Here is a 24,789-nt window from a genome sequence, read left to right on the forward strand (position 1 = left end):
GAGCTTTGCTACCATGACTCAGTTCTTCCCTCAGCTCTGTCTCAAGATGTATTTTCAGACCCAGTGTTCCCATCTTCAAAGGCCTCCTTTCTGTACTTACGTGGGCCTGAATGAGAGCAGAGAAAAGGGCACAGAAGAAATTCTGGGAAACAGAGCTTTGGGTTTACTCAGGAGAGAGCAGCAAGACAACAAGAACAGCACCCAGTGATGCTGCCCACAATGACCAGCATTTTGTCAAATTCAGTAGAATTAGACACTGTGTAGCAACAAAGCCAGCTTCCCCTCCTCTGGTCAAAAACCCATCATCCTGGTGCCTGGGCTTTCAGACCAGACAGAATCTACAACCTTGGGACCTGGCAGAGGGCGGGTAAGGGGGCAAGCAACAGAAAAGGGAAGAGTGTAGGGGGAGAGAGCCTGAGAAGAGAAACAGAGGGAAGAGAATGGAGTTTTAAAAACAAGCAGAGAATAAAGATAAAAATGAGAAAAAGTGTGACAACTTAAAGGTTAGTAAGGTTGTGTTCTGAAACTTGAAATGGGTAACAAATGAAATTGTGTGCCCTGCCTGTCCCTGCCCAGAGCCACAGAGTGGAGGGGTAGGAGAGGAGGGAGACACGGCACAACTTAAGATCAAGAAGGGGCTGGGCGTGGTGGCTCACACCTGTAATCCAAGCACTTTGGAGGCCAAGGCAGGCGGATCACCTGAGGTCAGGAGTTCAAGACCAGCCTGACCAACATGGTGAAACCACATCTTTATTAAAAAATAAATAAAATAAGAAAGATCGGCCGGGCGCCGTGGCTCACGCCTGTAATCCCAGCACTTTGGGAGGTCGAGGCGGGTGGATCACAAGGTCAAGAGATCGAGACCAACCTGGTCAACATGGTGAAACCCTGTCTCTACTAAAAATGCAAAAGATTAGCTGGGCATGGTGGTGTGTGCCTGTAATCCCAGCTACTCAGGAGGCTGAGGCAGGAGAATTGCCTGAACCCAGGAGGTGGAGGCTGCAGTGAGCCGAGACCGCGCCATTGCACTCCAGCCTGTGTAACAAGAGCAAAACTCCGTCTCAACAAAAAAACAAAAAACAAAAAACAAAAACAAACAAAAAAAACCCTCCGTCTCAAAAAAATAAATAAATAAAAATAAAAATAAATAAAAAAGATCAAGAAGGATGCTGCTTGCTCACTTTGCAATCAGCCTGCACCAGCAACCTAGTGATGTCTGCTTTTAAGAATGTCCTAGATGGCCAGGTACGGTGGCTCCTAGCACCTTGGGAGGCTGAGGCGGGCAGATCACGAGGTCGAGAGATGGAGACCATCCTGGCCAACATGGTGAAACCCCATCTCTACTAAAAATACAAAAATTAGCTGGGTGTGGTGGCATGGCTTGTAGACCCAGCTACTCAGGAGGCTGAGGCAGTTCTCACTTGAACCTGGGAGGCGCAGGTTGCAGTGAGCCAAGATCGTGCCACTGCACTCCAGCCTGGTGACAGGCTCTGTCTTGGAAATATATATATATATGTCCTGGAGTAGCCCTGGAAGTTCCGATTTAGAAGCCTGCTGCAACATGATCTCTTATCTCCACTCAAGGATTCTGCTGAGGCCAAGTCATTCCCAGGGTCTTTTTTTTTTTTTTTTTTTTTTTTTGAGATGGAGTTTTGCTCTTGTTACCCAGGCTGGAGTGCAATGGCACGATCTCGGCTCACCGCAACCTTTGCCTCCTGGGTTCAGGCAGTTCTCCTGCCTCAGCCTCCTGAGTAGCTGGAATTACAGGCATGCGTCACCATGCCCAGATAATTTTTTTTTTGTATTTTTTGAGTAGAGACAGGGTTTCACCATGTTGACCAGGATGGTCTTGATCTCTTGACCTCGTGATCCACCCGCCTCGGCCTCCCAAAGTGCTGGGATTACAGGCTTGAGCCACCGTGCCTGGCCTTCTTTTTTTTTTTTCAAGACAGAGTCTCACTCTGTCACCCAGAGTGGAGTGCAGTGCCGCGATCTCGGCTCACTGTAACCTCCACCTCTCAGGTTCAACTGATTCTCCTGCCTCAACCTCCCAAGTAGCTGGGACTACAGAGGATGCCACTACCCCCAGCTAATTTTTTGTATTTTTAGTAGAGACGGGGTTTCGTCATGTTAGCCAGGATGGTCTTGATCTCCTAACCTCGTGATCAGCCCACCTTAGCCTTCCAAAGTGCTGGGATTACAGGCGTGAGCCACCGCACATGGCTATTTTTTTTTTTTTTTTTTTTTGAGATGGAAGTTTTGTTCTTGTTGCCCAGGCTGGAATGCAATGGCACAATCTTATTGCAAACTCCACCTCCTGGGTTCAAGTAATTCTCCTGTCTCAGGCTCCCAAGTAGCTGGGATTACAGTCATACACCACAACACCCAGATAACTTTGTATGTTGAGGTTTCATCATGTTGGTCAGGCTGGTCTTGAACCCCTGACCTCAGGTGATCCACAGGCCTTCCAAACTGCTGAGATTACAGGCGTGAGCCACCATGCCTGGCCTTTTTTTTTTTTCTTGGAGGCAGAGTCTCACTCTGTAGCCCAGGCTGGAGTGCAATGGCACGATCTTGGCTCACTGCAGCCTCCGCCTCCTGGGTCCTGATTCAAGCAATCCTCCTCCTCAGCCTCCCGAGGAGCTGGAACTACAGGCACATGCCACCATGCCCAGCTAATTTTTGTATTTTTAGTAGAGATAGGGTTTCACCATGTTGGCCAGGCTGGTCTTGAACTCCTGACCTCGTGATTCATCCGCCTCAGCCTCCCAAAGTGTTGGGATTACAGGTGTGAGCTACTGCACCTGGACTTTTTTTTCTTTTTTTTTAACTTCTTCCCACCCTAATTTCTGAGGCAGTTGGGAGGCTCAGAGGCTGTTACCATCTCATCCACACTGTAGTCTCCGTCTCTGGAACCCTTGCACACAGGACTTGGCTCAGGGCCAGCAATACATCAACATGGGAAGGCAGGAAGAATAAAGAGATGAATGTGACTGAGCCTTCTGCTCCAAGCTGGCTGGGCCACATGGGAGCAGAGCTCTCTAGGCACCACGCATCTACCAAGGCATGTCAGGCATGATGGAGAAGACTAACCTTGTGATAGGAGGACTGATCAGGGAAGGTGAGCCTGGAGGAGCACACCAGTGAGGCTGGCTGGACCAGGTCACCATCAAATATGCCATGCAACTGAGAGCCCGCCTCCACCTCAGCAGGGGTGGGAAGAGGATGAGCATGGGAGGGTATGAGTGGATCTAAAGAGGTCAGGGCTGGGCACAGTGACTCATAACTCTAATTCCAGGACTTAGGGAGGCTGAGGCAGGAGGATCACTTGAGGCCAGGAGTTCAAGACCAGGTTAAGCAACATAGTAAGACCCGATCTCTACAAATCTAAAAAATTAGCTGGGTGTGGTGGAGGCGGAGGCAGGAGGATGGCTTGGACCCAGGAGTTTAAGGTTATAATGATAATTAGGCCACTGCACCCCAGGCTGGGCTCTAGAACAAGACATTGTCTCTTTTAAAAAATAAATAAATAAATACAAATAAAGAGGTCAGAATGTGGGAGAGATGACAGCCCAGCATCTCCCAGAGGAACTCGAGGGCCCAGAAGCAACAGAGCCTATGAAGGGTGGTGCTCTCCAGTTGGAGACAGACAATGAAAAGACAGGAGGGAGAGGACAGCTGATGTACCAGGGATGGCTCTGAGCGCAAGCCACCACACCCCGCTCTTTGTTGGCCAGGCCTCAAGGGCTGGAGGTGGAAAAAGTGATGAAAGGCAGCTGTGACCCAAGCTGCCGTGATGCTATGGGTGGTCAGCAGGAACAGCTAAATGCAGCAGCATGGGGGTTGGGTCTGCTCCTGCCATTACAGGGAAGCTGCTGCTCTCTGGGGTGTGTGCAACCAGGGCAGCAGCAACAAAGGGACACCTAAAGAGAGGGTTCTAGGGAGCCCAGTGGTGACACAGAGATGGCACAAGAGGGGGCTGCTGCTATTCTCTACTCAGAGCTGTCTCTGGCCTCACATGGAGAGAGGTCTCCAACCAAGGGCAGGTCCCCAACCACAATGACCAATGAGGGTCCACCGCCTCCACCCAGTGGTCCAAACCAGGCCACCTCCCAGTGACCAGTCAGGAATCCAGCCTGAGGCTATCTGCTCCTGAAGTGAAGGAGAGTTAATCTGTTGAACACCTCATGCTTCAGTGAGGTGGGGATGGCTTTTCCCAGTGGGACCCTTCCTGGCCAGGAATGGAGGCATCTGCTTGTCCTCATGGGATCCTCACGAAGCCCCAACAAGCCGGCAGGAAAGAAGGGCTTAGGGATGAATGCCTCATAACGAAGGATTCTAAGCTAATTTGTGTTTGATCGTGCTGTCAGTTATTGGGACAGTCGTGGGAAAGCCATCTTCTGACTCTGGGAGCAGGGGTCAGTGAGAAGAGAGTAATGCAGTATGTTTAAAAAAAAAAAAAAAAAAAAAAAAGCCAGGCGCGGTGGCTCAAGCCTGTAATCCCAGCACTTTGGGAGGCTGAGGCGGGTGGATCACGAGGTCGAGAGATCGAGACCATCCTGGTCAACATGGTGAAACCCCGTCTCTACTAAAAATACAAAAAATTAGCTGGGCATGGTGGCACGTGCCTGTAATCCCAGCTACTCAGGAGGCTGAGGCAGGAGAATTGCTTGAACCCAGGAGGCGGAGGTTGCGGTGAGCCGAGATCGCGCCATTGCACTCCAGCCTGGGTAACAAGAGTGAAACTCCGTCTCAAAAAAAAAAAAAAAAAAAAGTGGCCGGGTGCGGTGGCTCAAGCCTGTAATCCCAGCACTTTGGGAGGCCGAGGCGGGTGGATCACGAGGTCAAGAGATCGAGACCATCCTGGTCAACATGGTGAAACCCCATCTCTACTAAAAACACAAAAAATTAGCTGGGCATGGTGGCACGTGCCTGTAATCCTAGCTACTCAGGAGGCTGAGGCAGGAGAATTGCCTGAACCCAGGAGGCGGAGGTTGCGGTGAGCCGAGATCGCGCCATTGTACTCCAGCCTGGGTAACAAGAGCAAAACTCAGTCTCAAAAAAAAAAAAAGAGCATAGAAACCAGGCTGCATAACCAAGCCCCGTCACCTAGAGAGCACTGAGACACGCCATATTCTCTGCACCTCATTTTATCTTCTACATCCCAAGGCATGTTGGAGTCACTTTAATAAGTGGGGAGGCTGGGCGTGGTGGCTCACACCTGTAATCTCAGCATTTTGGGAGACTGAAGCGGGCAGATCACCTAAGGTTAGGAGTTCAAGACCAGCCTGGCCAATGTGGTGAAACCCTGTTTCTACTAAAAATACAAAAATTAGCCAGGCATGGTGGCTAGCACCTGTAATCCCACCTACTTGGGAGGCTGAGGCAGGAGAATCATTTGAACCCGGGAGGCGATGTCACAGTGAGCCAAGATTGCACCACTGCACTCCAACCTGTGCAACAGAGCAAGACTCCTTCTCAAAAACAAACAAACAAACAAATTCGGGGTAGGGGGAAAAAGTGGGGAAATCAGAGCCAGGCATGGTGGCTCACACCTGTAATCCCAGCACTTCGGGAGGCTGAGGTGGGCGGATCACTTGAGGTCAGGGGTTCGAGACCAGCCAGGCCAACATGGCGAAACCCTGTCTCTACTGAAAATACAAAAAAGCCAGGTGTGGTGGTACATGCCTGTAATACCAGCTACTCAGGAGGCTCAGGTGGGAGAACTGCTTGAACCCAAAAGGTGGAGGCTTCAGTGAGCTGAGATCACACCACTGCACTCTAGCCTGGGAGACAGAGTGAGACTCCGTCTCAAAAAAAAAATAGAACTAGAGGTGGCTGAGCTCACTGCCCTTTCAGGTATATTTGGTCCCAGATCAATGTATGGTTAACCTGCAGCCCAGACACTTACCCCTAGGAAGCCACCTCTCACCAGCCTTTGTCACCCAGGCAGTAACAGAGCGGCCCTGAAGGTGGCCTTCCCCTCCCAACAGCACTCTGTCCCCTGCCAAGCAGCACTCACAGGGCTCTGTAAGAACTTTTACCCAAGCCCATCTGTTCTGGTACAATCACCTGGCTCACCCACAGCTCAGAGACTGCCCAAGCAGAGGAGGGTGATAATTCAGCATATTGAAGGCAGCAGACGGAAAAGCTCCTAATGGCATCACTCTAATATCAATCCTACAAAAGCCCCTTCATCCGTCCTGCCTCTAGGAATAGAACTCTTGATAAAAGCACTGACATCAAGGATGTCACATTTCATGTCAAATGAATCACAGACTCTCCCCATTGGAGGACCCTGACAGTCCTCTAGCATGAGTCTGCAGCTGATGACTCACCTTCTGTGCCTTCCTTTAGAAACAGCTCCTCTAGGCCTCCTGGGCCTCATGTGACAGGAAGCCACCTCTCAAGGTGACTCTTTGTGTCCTCAGACTGCTTTCACACTCACGCAGGCCTTCCCTACCTCTCCCAACCTGTGTCTCCCCACCAGTTACAGCATGTCCTCCCCACTCCAGCGTGCCTTCTCCACTCCAGGGTGCCCTCTCCACTCCAGTGCCTCTGGGTGCTGGGTAAATATTCAGATTTCTCCTCTGCAGTGATCTCTTCCTCAGCATCTGCTCCTCTTTCAAGAGTCTTGTATTTGCCCTAAAAGTTGACAAGCACACACCAACCCTGGGACTTCAAATCCTCCCCCAGCCCATGCCCACTTGCAGCTGTGGCCAGCAGCCTAAGTGTATCGCCAGCAGGCTCTCTGCTTCCTCGTGGAAGTCTGGTCCCTTGAGGTGAGCACTCCATTGGCTGCAAGGCTGTCTACCTGCCAGCAGTAACACTTCGGACCCTTCCCAGGGCATCACCAATAGCTACCGGTGCTTCCCTCAGGAGAAGCTAAGAGAAAGTTCCCCTACCAGTTATCAATTATAAATACTCCAGTTCAACCCAGCATACAGTTACCACTGTGCACTAAGCCTGGACGTGACAGTGGAGAGTGTATGTACTGATGTACACGCTATCCTCAAGGTCCCTCCAGGCTAGAGAGGAGAGATGTGTCTATAGATCACAGCCCAGAAAGCACTGCAACAAGGACACCAGCAACGTGCTAAGGCACATGTACCAGGGAGAGCAGATTGTAGCAGTGGACAGGCCAAAAACTCTGAAGCCAAGGCAGCCTGGAATCAAATCCCAGACCTGCCACCCTCCGGTTGGGAGACCACAGCCAAGTTACATAACCTCACTATCCTCAGTTTCCTCATCTGTAAGGGGAAGATTACATACCACTTGGCAGTGACTGGAAACAGGGGGTGCAGAATGCCCAGGCTTGGGCCTGCTACTCAGTAGGCACCACACAATGGCAGTAGGCAGCATTATTCCTAAAGGAAACGACTAAGACCAATGCGGCAAGCAGCATTAACAGTTTACGAAGAAGCTTGGGGTGGAGAGTGAACGGAGGCAATGACTCGGGCCTGTGGTGTGTACGGAGTGGGCTGGGGTCTAGGGCCTGGGCTTCCAGCTGGGGGATCTGGAGTGCCAGGATAGTAGGTAGGACCCCACATGCTCTCCAGGTCAGAAAGCAGCCAGGAATCCTCTCCAAGCCTGCCCATACAAGTTGATGTCCTTCCTACAGAGTGGAGCTCTGCCCCATACTCCCTCACCTCCAACACTGTGACTTACATATACCATGTGGATCCCACCCCCGGGATCTCCTCCAAACGCCCCCAGGAGGCCTGGAGGGAATTATTCCAATAGCCTCCAGTTAGCCTTCCTTCTGCCAGCCTCCCTTCCCACTTCCTGCTTCCTTCCTCCTCCACTACCCAGAACCCAGAGGGCTCCTCCCACAGTGCAGAGGGCTCCCAACAACAAACATCAGGCCCACCCCCCACCTTTTCAAACTCCGCTATGTCACTCCCAATCTCCTTTTTATTCTGGAGCACCCAGCAACGCCTGCTTCTTGGGGCCTCCTCCTTCTCAAAATTTATCTTCTGGAGGAAGCTTTCTATTCAAGTCCATGGAAGCCAGCGATCCCGACACAGGACTGGGGCTGCATGGACGGAGCCCGCAGGAAACAAGCACACTGGACAGGGCCTGGTATACAGGAGACAGCACTCCATGGGGTCAGGGAACAGGAAAGGTGCCCCTAGAAAGGCACCAAGCACCATGAGACACTGGCTGGTGAGGAATGCATACCTCCAAACCCTGCTGCATCAGAGGTCCTCCATTCACACAGCAACATCCCCCCTCAGCATGGCACACTCTCTCTCTCACAGAGGTTCTCCTGGCAGAGTTTTGCTCATTTAGAAGGCCTTCATCAGGGCAAAGGCCTATCATACATATAGGACAGATGGCTGGAGTAGGTGGGGCCAGGACCCAACCACCTGACCTGAACACCACAGTCCATGTTCCAGACTGCCCAGGCCCAGTGGCTCTGTGTCAAGGCCTGTGTTCACATGTGCCTGCCAATGCAGGTTCATCCTATGGCTATTTCCTATTCCAGTCCTTCTCCCCAGGCAATCTCAACCTCCATGGATGGGAAGAACAGGCCTTCATGTCTCTTGCATTTTCCCCAGGTATGTGCAGGTGCTTGTGGGTGGGCAGTGGCCAGGACAACAACAACAAAAAAGCCTGTCCTAGTGTTCTGGGACAGAGCTATAAAAGCATGCCAGGTTGCTGGCAGGAACTTAAAGGAGATGCTGCCTCTCCTTACCAAGAGACCATCTGGCTGTGAAGTGAGTGGCTGGAAGGGGTGATTGCTGGGACCATTCTAGTGATGTCTGTCCTCACCTCCATGCACAAACATAAAGAGAAATCAGGGCTCTAACAGGGAGTGGAGAGGCTGGTTCTTCTCAGACTCCTAATGTTCATGCATATCCCCTGGAATCTCATTAAAATGCAGATTTTGATTCAATAGGTCTAGGTGGGGCCTGAGGGTCTGCTGGACTGGTCTCCAGCTGAGAGAGCCTCATCTCATAATGAGGACCCCTCCCCCAGGAAATGTCCCAGACAGATACCTCCCAACCCGGAGCTCTCCCCAGGGGGTGGCAGAATCTGATTTTGGGGGTCAGCCAAGCTCCTGGTTACAGATAAGGGCCACCAGAGCCTGCCTGGATTTGCCTCTGGAGCTGAGAACTGATGCTTTTCTGCTCCAGGTAAAGGGTAGTAGGAGAAAAGGCTGGGCAGTGCCTCCTCAACATTAATTCACTCACTGTGAGTCCTGGAGTGCTGTCCTGTGATTCCAGCAGAGCAGTGAGCAGAATCTAAGGACCCAGTCTTTCGGCTATAGTAGGAGTGGACAGGAATCCACTCCCCACCCCATTCATCATTTTCCAACCCTCAGGTAATCAATAGCCAGTTAGCAAGACTGCACAAGCCCCAATTAGATAAACTGTCAGATCAATAACTGCCAGAATCAGGAACTCGGCAAACCTACAGGCTTGTAGCAGAGTCTTTCCTCTGTCAGTGTATCTTGGGAAATCTCTCTCCCTGCCTCCTGAGCTAAGCTCAATGTCCCCTCTGCCAGCCGGACTCTCAAGAACCTGGCACCATGAAGAGCTCCCAGAACACAATCAGCCTCTCAAGTGTCAGACATTTACAGATCAAATTTCAGTTTCACTGGGCTTGGTGGCTCACGCCTATAATCCTACCCATTTTGGGAGGCCGAGGCAGGCGGATCACCTGAGGTCAGGTGTTTGAGACCAGCCTGGCCAATATGGTGAAACCCCGTCTCTCCCAAAAATACAAAAATTAGCAGGGCGTGGTGGCACCCACCTATAATCCCAGCTACCGAGGTTAAGGCAGGAGAATCGGTGTAACCTGGGAGATGGAGGCTGCAGTGAGCTGAGATCATGCCATTGCACTCCAGCCTGGGAGACAGAGCGAGACTCCATCTAAAAGGAAAAAAAAAATTCAGGCCAGGTACAGTGACTCACGCCTATAATCCCAGCACTTTGGAAGGCCAAGGCGAGCAGATCATCTGAAGTCAGGAGTTTGAGACCAGCCTGACCAACATGGAGAAAACCCCGTCTCTACTAAAAATACAAAATTAGCCAGGTGTGGTGGCGCATACCTGTAGTCCCAGCTACTCGGGAGGCTGAGGCAGGAGAATTGCTTAAACCCCAGAGGTGGAGGCTGCAGTGAACTGAGATCTCGTCATTGCACTCCAGCCTGGGCAACAAGGGCAAAACTCCATCTCAAAAAAAAAAAAAAAAAAAACAGTGTCTTGCTCCATCCTTGCTCTATCACACAGGCTGGAGTGCAGTGACACAAATAGCTCTCTGCAACCTTGAACTCCTGGGCTCAAGTGATCCTCCCACCTCAGCCTCCTGAGTTGCTAGAGTACAAGGGTGTGCCACCACACCCAGCTATTTTTTTTTAAGAGATGGGGTTTCACTATGTTGCCCAGGCTGGTCTGAAACTCCTGGCTCAGGTGATACTCCTGCCTCAGCCTCCTAAACTGTGCTGAGATTATAGATGTGAGCTACTGTGCCCAGCCTGGAAGAGGATTTTTCTTTTTTTATGAGACGGAGTCTCAGTCTATCGCCAGGCTGGAGTGCAGTGGTGCAATCTCGGTTCACTGCAACCTCGGCTCACTGCAACCTCGGCTCACTGCAACCTCCACCTCCTGGGTTCAAGTGATTCTCCTGCCTCAGCCTCCCAAGTAGCTGGGGTTATAGGCACCCGCCACCACGCCCAGCTAATTTTGTATTTTTAGCAGAGATGGAGTTTTCTCCATGGTCTCAAACTCCCGATCTCAGGTGATCTGCCCACCTCAGCCTCCCAAAGTGCTTGGATTATAGGCATGAGCCATCGTGCCCCAGTAGAAAATAATTTCTTTCTTTCCTTTTTTTTTTTTGAGATTAAGTCTTACTCTATCCCCTAGGCTGGAGTGCAGTGGTGCAATTTCGGTTCACTGCAACCTCTGCCACCCAGGTTCAAGCAATTCTCCTGCCTCAGCCTCCCAAGTAGCTGGGATTACAGGTGCCTGCCACCACACCTGGCTAATTTATTTTATTTATTTATTTATTTATTTTGTATTTTTAGTAGAGAGAGGGTTTCACCATTGGCCAAGCTGGTCTTGAATTTCTGACTTCAGGTGATCCACCTGCCTTGGCCTCCCAAAGTGTTGGGATTATAGGCATGAGCCACCATGCCCAGCCATGGAAAGGATTTCTTATCACCAGTTTATAGCTACAGATTGTGCCAAACTGATGGCCAAACCAAATCTGAGAACTAAGTAAACATAAGGTTACTGCCCCAACGTTATTGAGGAAGATCATCATCAGGATCAAGGGGCTTATCTTTAGATTGCTCCCTCTATCACCACCTGTGCCTGCTCCTCTCACTCTTCCCAGTGCCTTCCATAGACCCAAAAGCTCACACTTGCCATGACAATGCCGGGAACCAAACCCAAAACTTTATCTGAGCCTTGAATCAAATCTAATTAGACTGGAATGGTCCTGAGTGAGACAGTTAATTCACTGTTGGCCACTCCTGACTGTTGAGTATTAAGGACTATGCTCTGGCTTCCCAGGCTCTCATTCAGTACCAATATGGTCCCATTTACTGCCCAGTGCTATAAGCATTTAACAGCCAGATTTTTTTTTCTTTTTTCTTTTTTTTTTTTTTTTTTTTGAGATGGAATCTCATTTTGTCACCTAGGCTGGAGTGCAATGGCACGATCTCAGGTCACTGCAACCTCCGCCTCCTAGGTTCAAGCAATTTTCTTGCCTCAGCCTCCTGAGTAGCTGGGATTACAGGCACACGCCACCATGCCCAGCTAATTTTTTATATTTAGTAGAGATGGGGTTTCACCGTGTTCCCCACGTTGGTCTTGAACTCCTGAGCTCAGGCAATCCACCCACCTTGGCCTCCCAAATTGCTAGAATTATAGGCGTGAGCCACCACACTAGGCCTGACAACCAGATTTTCTGCAGAACCCACCTTTCCAGTTAAAATCTGAGAGTAGGCCGGGTGTGGTGGCTCAGGCCTGTAATCCCAGCACTTTGGGAGGCCAAGGTGGGTGGATCACCTGAGGTCAGGAGTTCGAGACCAGCCTGACCAATATGGGGAAACCCCATCTCTAAAAAACAAAAAAAGAGAGAGAGGAAAAAAAAAAAAATCTGAGAGGCCGGGAGTGGTAGCTCACGCCTGTAATCTCAGCACTTTGGGAGGCCGAGGCAGGCGGATCACCTGAGGTCAGGAGTTCAAGACCAGTCTGGCCAACATGGTAAAACCCTGTCTTTATTTTTTTAAATAAAAATAAAAAATAAAAATAAATAAATCTGAGAATGACAGTGGGCAAGGACTGAATTCTCCACAATGCTGACCATTCTGCAGTAAGTACCTGGTGTTCTACAGTAGCCCCTTCACCCCTAGGCCCACCGGTCCCGGTTACTGATATAAATCTTCACACCACCTGCTTAACTCCTATTCAACCATCTCCTAAGAGTGGTACAAACAGATACCCTCCTCTGTGCCTACAACAGAGTCGGCCTGAAGAGGAAAGCTTTCCTCCCTTCCTTGTGCCACCTTTGAGAGACATGACATGGGAATGCCCCTAGAGAATGCTACCCCCCTCCCCAGCAGAAGGAAGTCCTTGAAGGACCCCAAAGCCACATCCGGAAGCTGTCAGGGAAGGTGATACAGCATAGAACCTCAAGCGCTACATGCAAAGTAAGTGGCATGAGGCTGTTGGATGACTTTATTTATTTATTTTTTTTTGAGAAGTTTCACTCTTTTTTTTTTTTTCACTCATTTTTTTTTGAGAAGTTGTACTCATTTTTTTTTTGAGAAGTTTCACTCATTTTTTTTTGAGAAGTTGTACTCCCAGGCTGGAGTACAATGGCACAACCTCAGTTCACTGCAATCTGTGCTTCCTGGGTCTAAGCAATTCTCCTGCCTCAGCACCCCCGAGTAGCTGGGATTATAGGCGCACATCACCACACCCAGCTAATTTTGTATTTTTTGTAGAGATGGGGTTTCACCATGTTGGCCAGGCTAGTCTTGAACTCCTGACCTCCAGTAATCCACCCACCTCGGTCTCCCTAAGTGCTGAGATTACAGGCATGAGCTGCACCAGCCAGCTGCTGGGTGACTCTTGAAGGAAAAGCTGGCCAGAGCCAGAGAGGGCCTGGCCCACACCGATGGGAGAAAAGCTGGGCCACAGAAGGGAGCTACTCCAGAGCTTTTTCCCCTCCACAGATGTGCAAGATGCATGGATAGCACTTTGGCAGGTCCACACCTGAGGGGGCTCCATGAGGAAACCTCTAGAAGAGGGGACCCTCACTGCCTTGGCAAAATCCTGTTGTCCTGCAAAGCCCACCTCCCTCCCACATAAAGCCGGCACACACTCTCTTCTTCACAGCCTTCCCAGCACACCACTGGGCTCCAGCTGCCGTGCTTGCTGCTTCCTGCAGTCAGTCTTGTCTTCCACTCAGTCAGCTTCCTTCCTAAGGACCAACCAGCTCTCACTATTCTGTACCTTCCTTCGGCTCCCAACAGTGCGAAAACCTCACACGTTTGGGAGGTACCTGAACTATCACTGGATTCAAAGACACAAACTGATGGCATGCTGGTTGAATCTGACCCACAGGTTAGTGTTTGTTGGCACACAAGAAGCTGATTAAATATGTGAATTAGAGGCCGGGTGCGGTGGCTCAAGCCTGTAATCCCAGCACTTTGGGAGGCCGAGGCGGGTGGATCACGAGGTCAACAGATCGAGACCATCCCGGTCAACATGGTGAAACCCCGTCTCTACTAAAAATACGAAAAAATCAGCTGGGCATGGTGGTGCGTGCCTGTAATCCCAGCTACTCAGGAGGCTGAGGTAGGAGAATTGCCTGAACCCAGGAGGCGGAGGTTGCGGTGAGCCGAGATCGCGCCATTGCACTCCAGCCTGGGTAACGAAAGTGAAACTCCGTCTCAAAAAAAAAAAATGTGGGCCGGGCGCGGTGGCTCAAGCCTGTAATCCCAGCACTTTGGGAGGTCGAGGCGGGTGGATCACGAGGTCAAGAGATCGAGACCATCCCAGTCAACATAGTGAAACCCCGTCTCTACTAAAAATACAAAAAATTAGCTGGGCATGGTGGCACGTGCCTGTAATCCCAGCTACTCAGGAGGCTGAGACAGGAGAATTGCCTGAACCCAGGAGGCGGAGGCTGCGGTGAGCCGAGATCGTGCCATTGCACTCCAGCCTGGGTAACAAGAGCGAAACTCCGTCTCAAAAAAAAAAAAAAAATGTGAATTAGAATATTCTTTTAGTTTTTTGTTGTTGTTGTTGTTTTTCTTGACACGGAGTCACTCTGTCGCCAAGGCTGGAGTGCAGTGGCATGATCTCGGCTAATTGCAACTTCTGCCTTCCGGGTTCAAGCAGTCAATCAGAATTCTAACATTTTAAGATTAGATTTTCTGGCCAGGAGTGGTGGCTCACGCCTGGAATCCCAGCACTTTGGGAGACCAAGGCAGGCAAATCACCTAAGGTCTGGAGTTTGAGACCAGCCTGGCCACCATGATGAAACCTCGTCTCTACTAAAATACAAAAATTAGCCGGGCGAGGTGGCACATGCCTGTAATCCCAGCTACTTGGGAGGCTGAGGTGGGAGAATCGCTTGAACCCAGGAAGCGGAGATTGCAGTGAGCCGAGATTGTGCCACTCCAGCCTCCAGCCTGGGCAACACAGCGAGACTCCGTCTCAAAAAATAAAAAAATAAAAAATAAGATCAGATTGTCTAGCTTCTCTTCTAAAAAAAATCAGAATATCTGGACACATGAGAAGCTCATTATGTGGCAAAACTGGACAGAGATAAGAAGCTGCTCTCTGAGATGGGCATGTTCAGTCTAGCTTGCCTGGGGCTCCACAGAACAGATGCTGGGAAGGCCCTGCCCACATTCTCTTAGCTCACCCCTGAGCCCATCTGCAGCTTCGGCACACTGCTCTGTGCCTGGTGACAGCTTCCCACTGCCAGTGCCTGCATCTCTCTGCTTCTCTGCCTGAAGACTTTCTTCAGCACTACTTGGCATCAGGACAGCCCAGAAGCACCAGGGATTTAGTGCCTTCGAAGAAATTCTCAACCCATGAGGTACAGGAGTCAGTGAATTAGAAGGAAAAAAAAGAAGAAACACATTCCTGCCCTTCGGTGGTACAACATGAGGCCCATTCCACATGGTTATTACCAAGGTCCCCAGTGGCCCACAGTGGCAATATACTTCTCAATATACTCTACTGACTTTCTCCCTTTCTCACTTCACTTTCTCCACTCCTTCACCTGTAATTACTCTAATCACATCCCAAATAAACTATCTGGTCCCAAGTCCTTGCCTCGGAGTTCACCTTGAGGAAACCCAAACTACATTCAGATAGTCTCACTTTGTCCCTTTCATGTGACCTGCTTGGCCCTCATGAACATAGCCCTGAGGACGTACCTCTGGCTGAGAGTGGCAGGATATACCTGCCCCTGCAGGTGCCTCCCCAATATCCCAGGACAGGGACAGAGAAGACTCACCTCTCCCGAATAACTGTACTTGCCCCTGAGGATCTGCCGGTACAGCCGGGTGCGGTTGTCATCCTCAAAGGGCATGGTGCCACTGAGCAAGATGTAGGCGATGACGCCCAGCGCCCACATGTCCACTGAGTTGGTGTAGGGCTTGCGGACCAGGACTTCTGGGGCAATGTATTCGGGCGTGCCACAGGTGGTCTTCATCAAACAGTCATCACCCTTCTTTCGGGCACTGGCCAAGCCGAAGTCAGTGATAATGATCTTAGAGTCAGTGCCTGGATGGTAATAGAGCAGATTCTCAGGCTTGAGGTCTCGGTGTGTGATGCCCAGCGCGTGCAGATACCGGACGCCATCCAGCACCATCTGCAGCACCCGTGTGGCGTCACGCTCGGTGAAGGATCCCTTGGCAATGATGCGGTCGAAGAGCTCTCCACCCGTGGCCAGCTCCATCACCATGTACACCCGCTCCTGCGTCTCGAACACCTCCACCAGCTGGATGATGTTGGCATGACGCACCCGACGCAGCACACGAAGCTCTGACTCACACACCTCCCGCCCCTCCCGGTACTTGGTCTCGATCATCTTAATGGCATATGGCTGCCGGGTTGCACGATGCTCCACACGTACCACTCGGCTGAAGCTGCCTCGGCCAATTAGGGCCTTGATGTCATACTTAGCTGTCACACGTGGGTCAAACTTGGCCCTGTACTTAGCTACCCTGGCCCTGCGTGGTGGTTCTGAGGGAGGCTCTGTGTGGCTAGCAGTTGGGGGACTGGGGCAGGGGTGTGCATGTTGACTTGCTGCAGGGAACCCGGCTTTGACAGGGCCAACACTGTCCACCTCTGTAATGAAGTGCTTGTACACATCACTCTTAGTGCCACTGAAGGGCTCCACCTTCTTGACCAGATCCAGCTGGACATCCTTGGGTGGCTCAGGAAGGACCTTGCTTGTCCCACAGCCCATCACGGACACGAGGGCATCCTCTCCAGCGAGGCTGGCAGGACCTGCTCTGAAGGCAGTGCCCCGTCTACACCTATGCACAAAGAGAGACCAAGTCAGCACAGCCAGGACAACTCAAAGGAAACCAGCCATCCTCCTCAGCCCTCCCTCTCCAGAAATGCAGTCTCATTAAAACCAAAGTCCTGGCTGGGCATGGTAGCTCCTGCCTATAATCCCAACACTTTGGGAGGCTGAGGCAGGTGGATTACCTGAGGTCAGGAGTTCAAGACCAGCCTGGTCAACATGGTGAAACCCTGTCTCTACTAAAAATACAAAAAATTAGCTGGGCATGGTGGCGCGTGCCTGTAATCCCAACTACTCAGGAGGCTGAGGCAAGAAAATTGCCTGAACCCAGGAGGCGGAGGTTGCAGTGAGCCGAGATCGCGCCATTGCACTCCAGCCTGGGTAACAAGAGCGAAACTCCGTCTCAAAAAAAAAAAAAAAAAATTAGCCAGGTGTGGTGGCACACACCTGTAATCCCAGCTACGTAGGAGGCTGTGGCACAAGAACCAACTGAACCCAGGAAGCAGAGGTTGCACTCAGCTGAGATCGTACCACTGCACTCCAGCCTGGGCAATAGAGTGAGACTCTGTCTCAAAAAAAAAAAAAAAAAAAAGAGAGAAAGAAAAAAACCCCCGAACTAATGGCTCTCATCTATTTCCCAGGTCAGGAGTATGGCTTTGCTGTTCAAGAGTCCTGGCTCAACGCAGGGTCTAGCTGAATGGATGGCCTGAGCTTCACAGCTTTGACTCATATCTCCCTGGGCCTCAGTCTCATGCTGCTCTTCAACCCTGAGAGGGGGCAGGAACACACACAGCCTCAGCTGTCAGGGCGCCCACCCTCCTGACTCCTCTGCCAGGGCCCCTTATCCTAGCTGAAGTCCCATGTTCCTAAAATGTTAAAATCATTCCTCTTATTACTCTGACTCATCTTTTCTGAAATGGGGGTGTGAAGTGTTGGAGGCCTGCTCTCTAACACCATCACCCACCAGGGCTCAGAAAGCTGCTTCTCCAAGGCCTCCTTCAAGGATATCTTTCCCAGCCCTTTAGGCCTCCTACAGGGGTTGGTCCCCCTGCAAAAAACAACAAACCACTTCCCTGGGGCTCTGCCCTAACCTCTTTCTCCTGGAAGGCTTCCTCCACTCCTTTGCTAATGCACCATACCCACCCTGGCAGTTTAACTCCCTGTTCCATGGTCTCTCACTTCCCCAGCACACTACATGGATGGCTGAAATCCCACACAAGGCCCAGAGCTGCTGGAATCAATCCCAGTGAACCTGGGACCACAAGCCTCAGCGCACTGCCACTGGGTGACTGCAAAACCTTCCTGGTCTTCGTTAAAGAGTCAGAGGTGGGGCCAGGTGCGGTGGCTTACGCCTGTAATCCCAGCACTTTGGAAGGCCGAGGCAGGCAGATCACCTGAGGTCAGGAGTTCGAGACCAGCCCAGCCAACATGGTGAAACTCCGCCTCTACTAAAAATATAAAAATTAGCTGAGCGTGGTGATAGGGGCCTATAATCCTAGCTACTTGGCGGCTGAGACAGGAGAATCACTTGAACCCCGATGGTGGAAGTTGCAGTGAGCTGACATTGCGCCAGCACACTACAGCCTGGGTAAAAGAGCAAAACTCCGTCTCAAAAAAAAAAAAAAAAAAAAAAAACAGTAAGAGAGGCTTGAGCTCAAAGAGAACACTCGCAGCTTCACCCAGATTTAACTCAGAATAAAGATCGGGGTATCCTGCTCCCTTACGATGAGGATCCAGGAGCCAGTTCTTCCAGTTTGAGTCCCAGACAGAGATGTTCAAACTATGAATACCCTGAGGCTTGGGAGGCCTGGACAAGGTGCAGTGCTGAAGTTACTGCTTTCCAGAGGTCACTACCTTTCTACTGAGAGGGCCCTTCTCCCTGTCGACCTGAGGCCCCCAAGGGTTGAAAAGAGCTAGGATTTCCCACTAATTATGACATACACGATGGACTCAGTGGTTCACTCCTGTAATCCCAACACTTTGAAAGGCTGAAGTGGGTGGATCACTTGAGGTCAGGAGCTCAAGACCAGCCTGGCCGACATGGCAAAATGCTGTCTCTACTAAAAGTACAAAGCCATTAGCTGGGCGTGGTGGGGCACATCTGTAACCCCAGCTACTTGGTAGGCTGAGGCAGAAGAATCGCTTGAACCCGGGAGGTCGAGGTGGCAGTGAGCCAAGATGGCGCCACTGTACTCCAGCCTGAGTGACAGAGCGAGATCTGTCTCAAAAAAAAAAAAAGACACACAGAACTGAAAGAGAAATGATCAATTAAGATAAGACATGGCCGGGCGCGGTGGCTCAAGCCTGTAATCCCAGCACTTTGGGAGGCCGAGGCAGGTGGATCACAAGTTCAAGAGATCAAGACCATCCTGGTCAACATGGCGAAACCCCGTCTCTACTAAAAATACAAAAAATTAGCTGGGCATGGTGGCGCGTGCCTATAATCCCAACTACTCAGGAGGCTGAGGCAGGAGAATTGCCTGAACCCAGGAGGCGGAGGTTGCGGTGAGCCGAGATCGCGCCATTGTACTCCAGCCTGGGTAACAAGAGCGAAACTCCATCTAAAAAAAAAAAAAAAGAAAAGAGAAAAAAAAAGATAAGACATTTATTGAATATTTAGTAGATATGGGCACAGGAATAAATAAAACATGGTCCAATGTACCAATGTAGGTCATATTTTAACACACACATACACACACACGTAGAACATGGTCAATTAACTCACAATCTAAATAAAGATAAAAACATAAAAACAGATACTTTCGCCGGGCGCGGTGACTCAAGCCTGTAATCCCAGCACTTTGGGAGGCCGAGGCGGGTGGATCACAAGGTCAAGAGATCGAGACCATCCTGGTCAACATGGTGAAACCCTGTCTCTACTAAAAATATGAAAAACTAGGGCTGGGCGCGGTGGCTCAAGCCTGTAATCCCAGCACTTGGGGAGGCCGAGGCGGGTGGATCACGAGGTCGAGAGATCAAGACCATCCTGGTCAACATGGTGAAACCCCGTCTCTACTAAAAATACAAAAAATTAGCTGGGCATGGTGGCACATGCCTGTAATCCCAGCTACTCAGGAGGCTGAGGCAGGAGAATTGCCTGAACCCGGGAGGCGGAGGTTGCAGTGAGCCGAGATCGCGCCATTGCACTCCAGCCTGGGTAACAAGAGCGAAACTCCGTCTCAAAAAAAAAAAAAAAAAAAAAAAATACGAAAAACTAGCTGGGCATGGTGGCGTGTGCCTGTAATCCCAGCTACTCAGGAGGCTGAGACAGGAGAATTGCCTGAACCCAGGAGGCGGAGGTTGCGGTGAGCCGAAATCGCACCATTGCACTCCAGCCTGGGTAACAAGAGTGAAACTCCGTCTCAAAAAAAAAAAAAAGAAAAATAGAAAAAAAGAGTGTAGTGCCCCAAACAGTGGAGTGGAATCGAGAGATATCAGCAGAACTTCCATGTCAGGTGGAAGGGAAGAATGAGGGCAGCACCTAGACCCTTGCACAGGAGTGCAGCAGGAGGGACATATTTGGGAAGCAGTGGAAAGAGTTCAGTTTTGGATGCGTGGGGTGCATGTGGAACATCCACGTGACATTTACAGAACATTTAATCTTAAATGTAGGTTACTGGATGCAGAATCTGATGTCTGAAAAGAGCTCATCAGAGTCAGGGACTCCATGGCTGCCCAACGGTAGTGCTTGGGGCCAGGGAGCAACACTGACACCCCCTCCACCCTTGTGAAGCTTGCAGCAGATCCCATCAAAGGCAGCAGTGAGAGGCCCAGGCAGGTTTTACTGTGGCGTCTTGAGGGCCACAGAGAACCCACAGAGACCATCAGATCACAGTGAATCAAAGGCCTGAATTCAAGGTGGGGAGGCTAATACTGACCACTATGGCCAGCTCTTTGAAGGAATAAGCTCATCCCTAAAACATACCCAAGACATTGATTACAAACCGATCATATAAAAAGGAGGAATTTGGGGAACACAGATTAAGGGTTCAGGCTTTAATCAGTCTATCAGTAATTCTCAGAAAAATGAGGTTTATTGGCCAGGCGTAGTGGCTCATACCTATAATCCCAGCACTATGGGAAGCTGAGGCGGGTGGATCACTTGAGGTCAGAAGTTCGAGACCAACCAGACCAACATGGTGAAACCCTAGCCGGGCGCGGTGGCTCAAGCCTGTAATCCCAGCACTTTGGGAGGGCGAGGCGGGTGGATCACGAGGTCAAGAGATCGAGACCATCCTGGTCAACACGGTGAAACCCCGTCTCTACTAAAAATACAAAAAATTAGCTGGGCGTGGTGGCGCGTGCCTGTAATCCCAGCTACTCAGGAGGCTGAGGCAGGAGAATTGCCTGAACCCAGGAGGCGGAGGTTGCGGTGAGCCGAGATCGCGCCATTGCACTCCAGCCTGGGTAACAAGAGTGAAACTCCGTCTCAAAAAAAAAAAACAAAAAAAAACCATGGTGAAACCTTGTTTCTTTTTAAAAAAAATTTTTTTTTTTTTAATGAGGTTTATTGGCTGGGCGCAGTGGCTCACTCCTGTAATCCCAGCACTTTGGGAGGCCGAGGTGAGAGGATTGCTTGAGCCCCTGGAGTCTGAGACCAGCCTGGGCAATGTAGTGAGACCTTATCTCTACAAAACATTAGGCATGGTGGCATGCACCTGGAATCCCAGATACTCAGAAGGCTGAAGTGGGAAGACTGCTTGAGCCAGGGAAGTTGAGGCTGCAGTGAGCAGTTTTCGCAACAAAATTCCAGTCTGGGCGACAGAGCAAGACCTTGTTTCCAAAAAAAAAAAAAAAAAAAAAGGTCAGGTGTGGTGGCTAACATGTGTAATCCTAGCACTCTGGTTGCAGTGAGCTGAGATCATGCCACTTGCACTCTAGCCTGAGACACAGAGTAAGACTCTATCACAAAAAAAAAAAACAAAAAAGAAAAGAAAAACAGGCCAGGCGCAGTGGCTCATGCCTGTAATCCTAGCACTTTGAGAGGCCAAGGAGGGTGGATCACTTGAGGTCAGGAGTTCGAAACCACCTGGCAAACATGGTAAAACCCCGTCTCTACTAAAAATACAAAAAAATTAGCCAAGTGTGTTGGACACCTGTAATCCCAGCTGCTTAGGAGGCTGAGGCAGGAGAATTGCTTGAGCCCAGGAGGCGGAGGTTGCGGTGAGCCAAGATCGTGCCATTGCACTCCAGCCTGGGTAACAAGAGCAAAACTCCATCTCGAAAAAAAAAAAAAAAAACCTAGGAAGCAGACGTTGCAGTGAGCCAAGACCACGCCACTGCACTCCAGCCTGGGCAACAGAACAAGGCTCTATCTTAAAAAAAAAAAAAAGAAAAAGAAATGTGATCTGGCTCTTGGATTTCTATTTGCTGCAAGCAACAATTCTAGAACCTTAGAAATGCTGAAGAGGCCAGATCAGCCTAAACCATAGCCACATTCTTTGGACACCCTGTAAATGTCCTCAACAATGAAGGAAGTCTGTTTTGAGTTTTTACAGATTCTTTTTTTTTTTTTTTTCTTTTTTTTGAGACAGAGTCTCACTCTGTCACCAGGCTCGAGTGCAATCTCTGCCTCCTGGTTCAAGTGATTTTCCTGCCTCAAGAGTAGCTGGGACTACAGGTGCACGAACCATGCCCAGCTTTTTTATTTTTAGTAGAGATGGGGTTTCAACATGTTGGCCAGGATGGTCTCAATCTCTTGACCTTGTGATCCGCCCGCCTTCGCCTCCCAAAGTGCTGGAATTATAGGCATGAGCCACTGCACCAGGCCTGAATTTTACAGTTGTTTTTTTTTTTTTTTTTTTTTTTTTTTTGAGACAGAGTTTCACTCTTGTTACCCAGGCTGGAGTGCAATGGCGCGATCTCGGCTCATCGCAACCTCCGCCTCCTGGGTTCAGGCAATTCTCCTGCCTCAGCCTCCTGAGTAGCTGGGATTACAGGCACGCACCACCATGCCCAGCTAATTTTTTGTATTTTTAGTAGAGACGGGGTTTCACCAAGTTGACCAGGATGGTCTCGATCTCTTGACCTCGTGATCCACCCGCCTCGGCCTCCCAAAGTGCTGGGATTACAGGCTTGAGCCACCGCGCCCGGCCCAGTTGTTTTTTTTTTTTTTTTTTTTTTTTTTTTAAGACGGGGTTTCACCATGTCGGTCAGGCTGGTCTTGAACTCCCAACCTCAGGTGATCTGCCCGTCTTGGCCTCTAAAGTGCTTGGATTACAGTCATGAGCCACCACGCCCAACCGAATTTTACAGTTCTTATTTGAACTCCAAAGCTTGTTCACAAACTGCCAAACCTAGCCCCATTTGTGGAGAAAGCCAGGGGCCCAGGGACAGGGAACAAGGATGGATCCTGAAACAATTTCCTGGCCAGAGAGGCAGGGTCTGTGAATGTCTCCCAGGCAAGGACTCATAGGTACCCTGGCCTCTCCAAGACAACTCAGTGATGTATAGGAGTGGCTCATGTCTGTAATCTCAGCACTTTGGGAGGCCGAGGCAGCAGATCACAAGGTCAAGAGTTCAAGACCAGCCTGACCAACATGATGCTTTTTTCTCCAAAGCTTTATAACCTGTCACCTACAAAGATCTCTATATTCTACTACCATGTTTTGAAAAATTGTCTGCCAAAATGAAGTAGGTAGTAATTTCTCAATAATTCCAGAAATAAGGCTAGACACAGTGCCTCACGCCTATAATCCCAACACTTTGGGGGCTGGGGCAGGAGGACCACTTAAGGCCAAGAGTTGGATACCACACTGGACAGCACAACAAGACCTTGTCTCTACAAAAAAAAAAAAAAAAAAAAGTTTTTTTTGAGACAGGGTCTTACTTTGCCGCCCAGGCTGGAGTGCAGTGGCACAATCTCGGCTCACTGAAGCCTCCACCTCCCAAGTTCAAGTGATTCTTGTGCCTCAGCCTTCCAAGTACCTAGGATGCCTGGCTAATTTCTGTATTTTCAGTAGAGACAGGGTTTCACCATGTTGCCCAGGCTGGTTTCAAACGGCCTGTCTCATCCTCTCTACAAAAATTTTGAGACGGAGTTTCGCCCTTGTTACCCAGGCTGGAGTGCAATGGCGCGATCTCGGCTCACCGCAACCTCCGCCTCCTGGGCTCAGGGAATTCTCCTGCCTCAGCCTCCTGAGTAGCTGGGATTACAGGCACGTGCCACCATGCCCAGCTAATTTTTTGCACTTTTAGTAGAGACGGGGTTTCACCATGTTGACCAGGATGGTCTCGATCTCTCGACCTTGTGATCCACCCGCCTCGGCCTCCCAAAGTGCTGGGATTACAGGCTTGAGCCACCGCGCCCGGCCAAAAATTTTTTTAAAAATTAGCTGGGTGTGGTGCTGTGTGCCCGTAGTCTCAGCTACACAGGAGGCTGAGGTGGGCGAATCATATGAGCAAGAGAAAGCAAGGTTGCAGTGAGCTATGATTATGCCACTGCACTCTAGCCTGGGCAACAGAGTGAGATACAGACCCTGGCAATGCACCTGGGGTTCTCCTTCCAAAATCCCAACGCTCAACTCAGAAATACTTGCTGAATTCCTGCCGCGGGTCAGGAACTGTGCCAGGGGTTGTGACAAACAAAAAGAAGGCAGCCATAGTCTCTACTCTCAAGGAACTTACAACCCAGATGGTTCCACACCAAGAGTCCCTTGATTCATGACTCTTAGGATGCCCCGAGAGGCCATTTCAAGGCTGGCAACTTGGAAAGAAAACTTTCTCCCAGCAAATGAAAACATCACATTTTCTACCTTAGCATCACAACAGACACCATGGCAACAGAGGGCTGTACCAAGAATTAGCTCAATGATGACCTAGCCAACACAAACTGGCTTAATACTCACTAAGATTCCTGGAAAGAAAGGGAGTTCAAATAAATAAGTCTCTCTCTAGCTCTCAACAAACAGAACTGCTTCCCTTCTTCCAGGGCTATACTTCTTCTCTTAAAAATTTTTCCCCATGCCAAGATATACACAGAGAATGACAGAATGATACTATTGTATAACACCCTGGAGTCAATGGAGACAGCTGTTCTCAACTATCCTGAAGCTTAAGGGTCGATACTTTGGGCACACCTATAGCCCATTCACATCATACAGTTGGGAAGCTGTGAATAGGATCTAAGTTGCCCATATTACACACACACACTTCCCAAGTAAAACAGAAGGCCAAACCAAAGTTTCACTCATTTCACCATGAACTCGTGATTGATAGAGAACTCCAGCACCGACTTCAGATTTCACAGACAGTAGGATCTATAGGGGCATTCTGTTCTAGA

General features: G+C 50.1%; 1 protein-coding gene across 6 annotated transcripts in view; it reads right to left on the minus strand.

Annotated features, from left to right (window-relative positions):
- The window catches only part of PSKH1 (protein serine kinase H1), a 36,995-nt gene that overhangs the window by 7,838 nt on the left and 4,368 nt on the right, over nucleotides 1-24,789 (minus strand). For 3 of the 6 annotated variants that reach the window (XM_039478007.2, XM_074401742.1, XM_074401752.1), the window contains exon 2: nucleotides 15,492-16,518. In XM_039478007.2, coding sequence (XP_039333941.2) covers nucleotides 15,492-16,448 — 957 coding nt within the window. In that variant the 5' untranslated portion in view covers nucleotides 16,449-16,518. Of the gene's footprint in view, nucleotides 1-4,780; nucleotides 9,879-15,491; nucleotides 16,519-18,449; nucleotides 19,092-24,789 lie in introns of those variants that run through there. The other 3 variants (XM_074401746.1, XM_074401762.1, XM_074401760.1) reach the window with 3 other exon arrangements.

Source organism: Saimiri boliviensis, chromosome 1 (assembly GCF_048565385.1).
Source record: "Saimiri boliviensis isolate mSaiBol1 chromosome 1, mSaiBol1.pri, whole genome shotgun sequence".
Lineage (NCBI taxonomy): Eukaryota > Metazoa > Chordata > Mammalia > Primates > Cebidae > Saimiri > Saimiri boliviensis.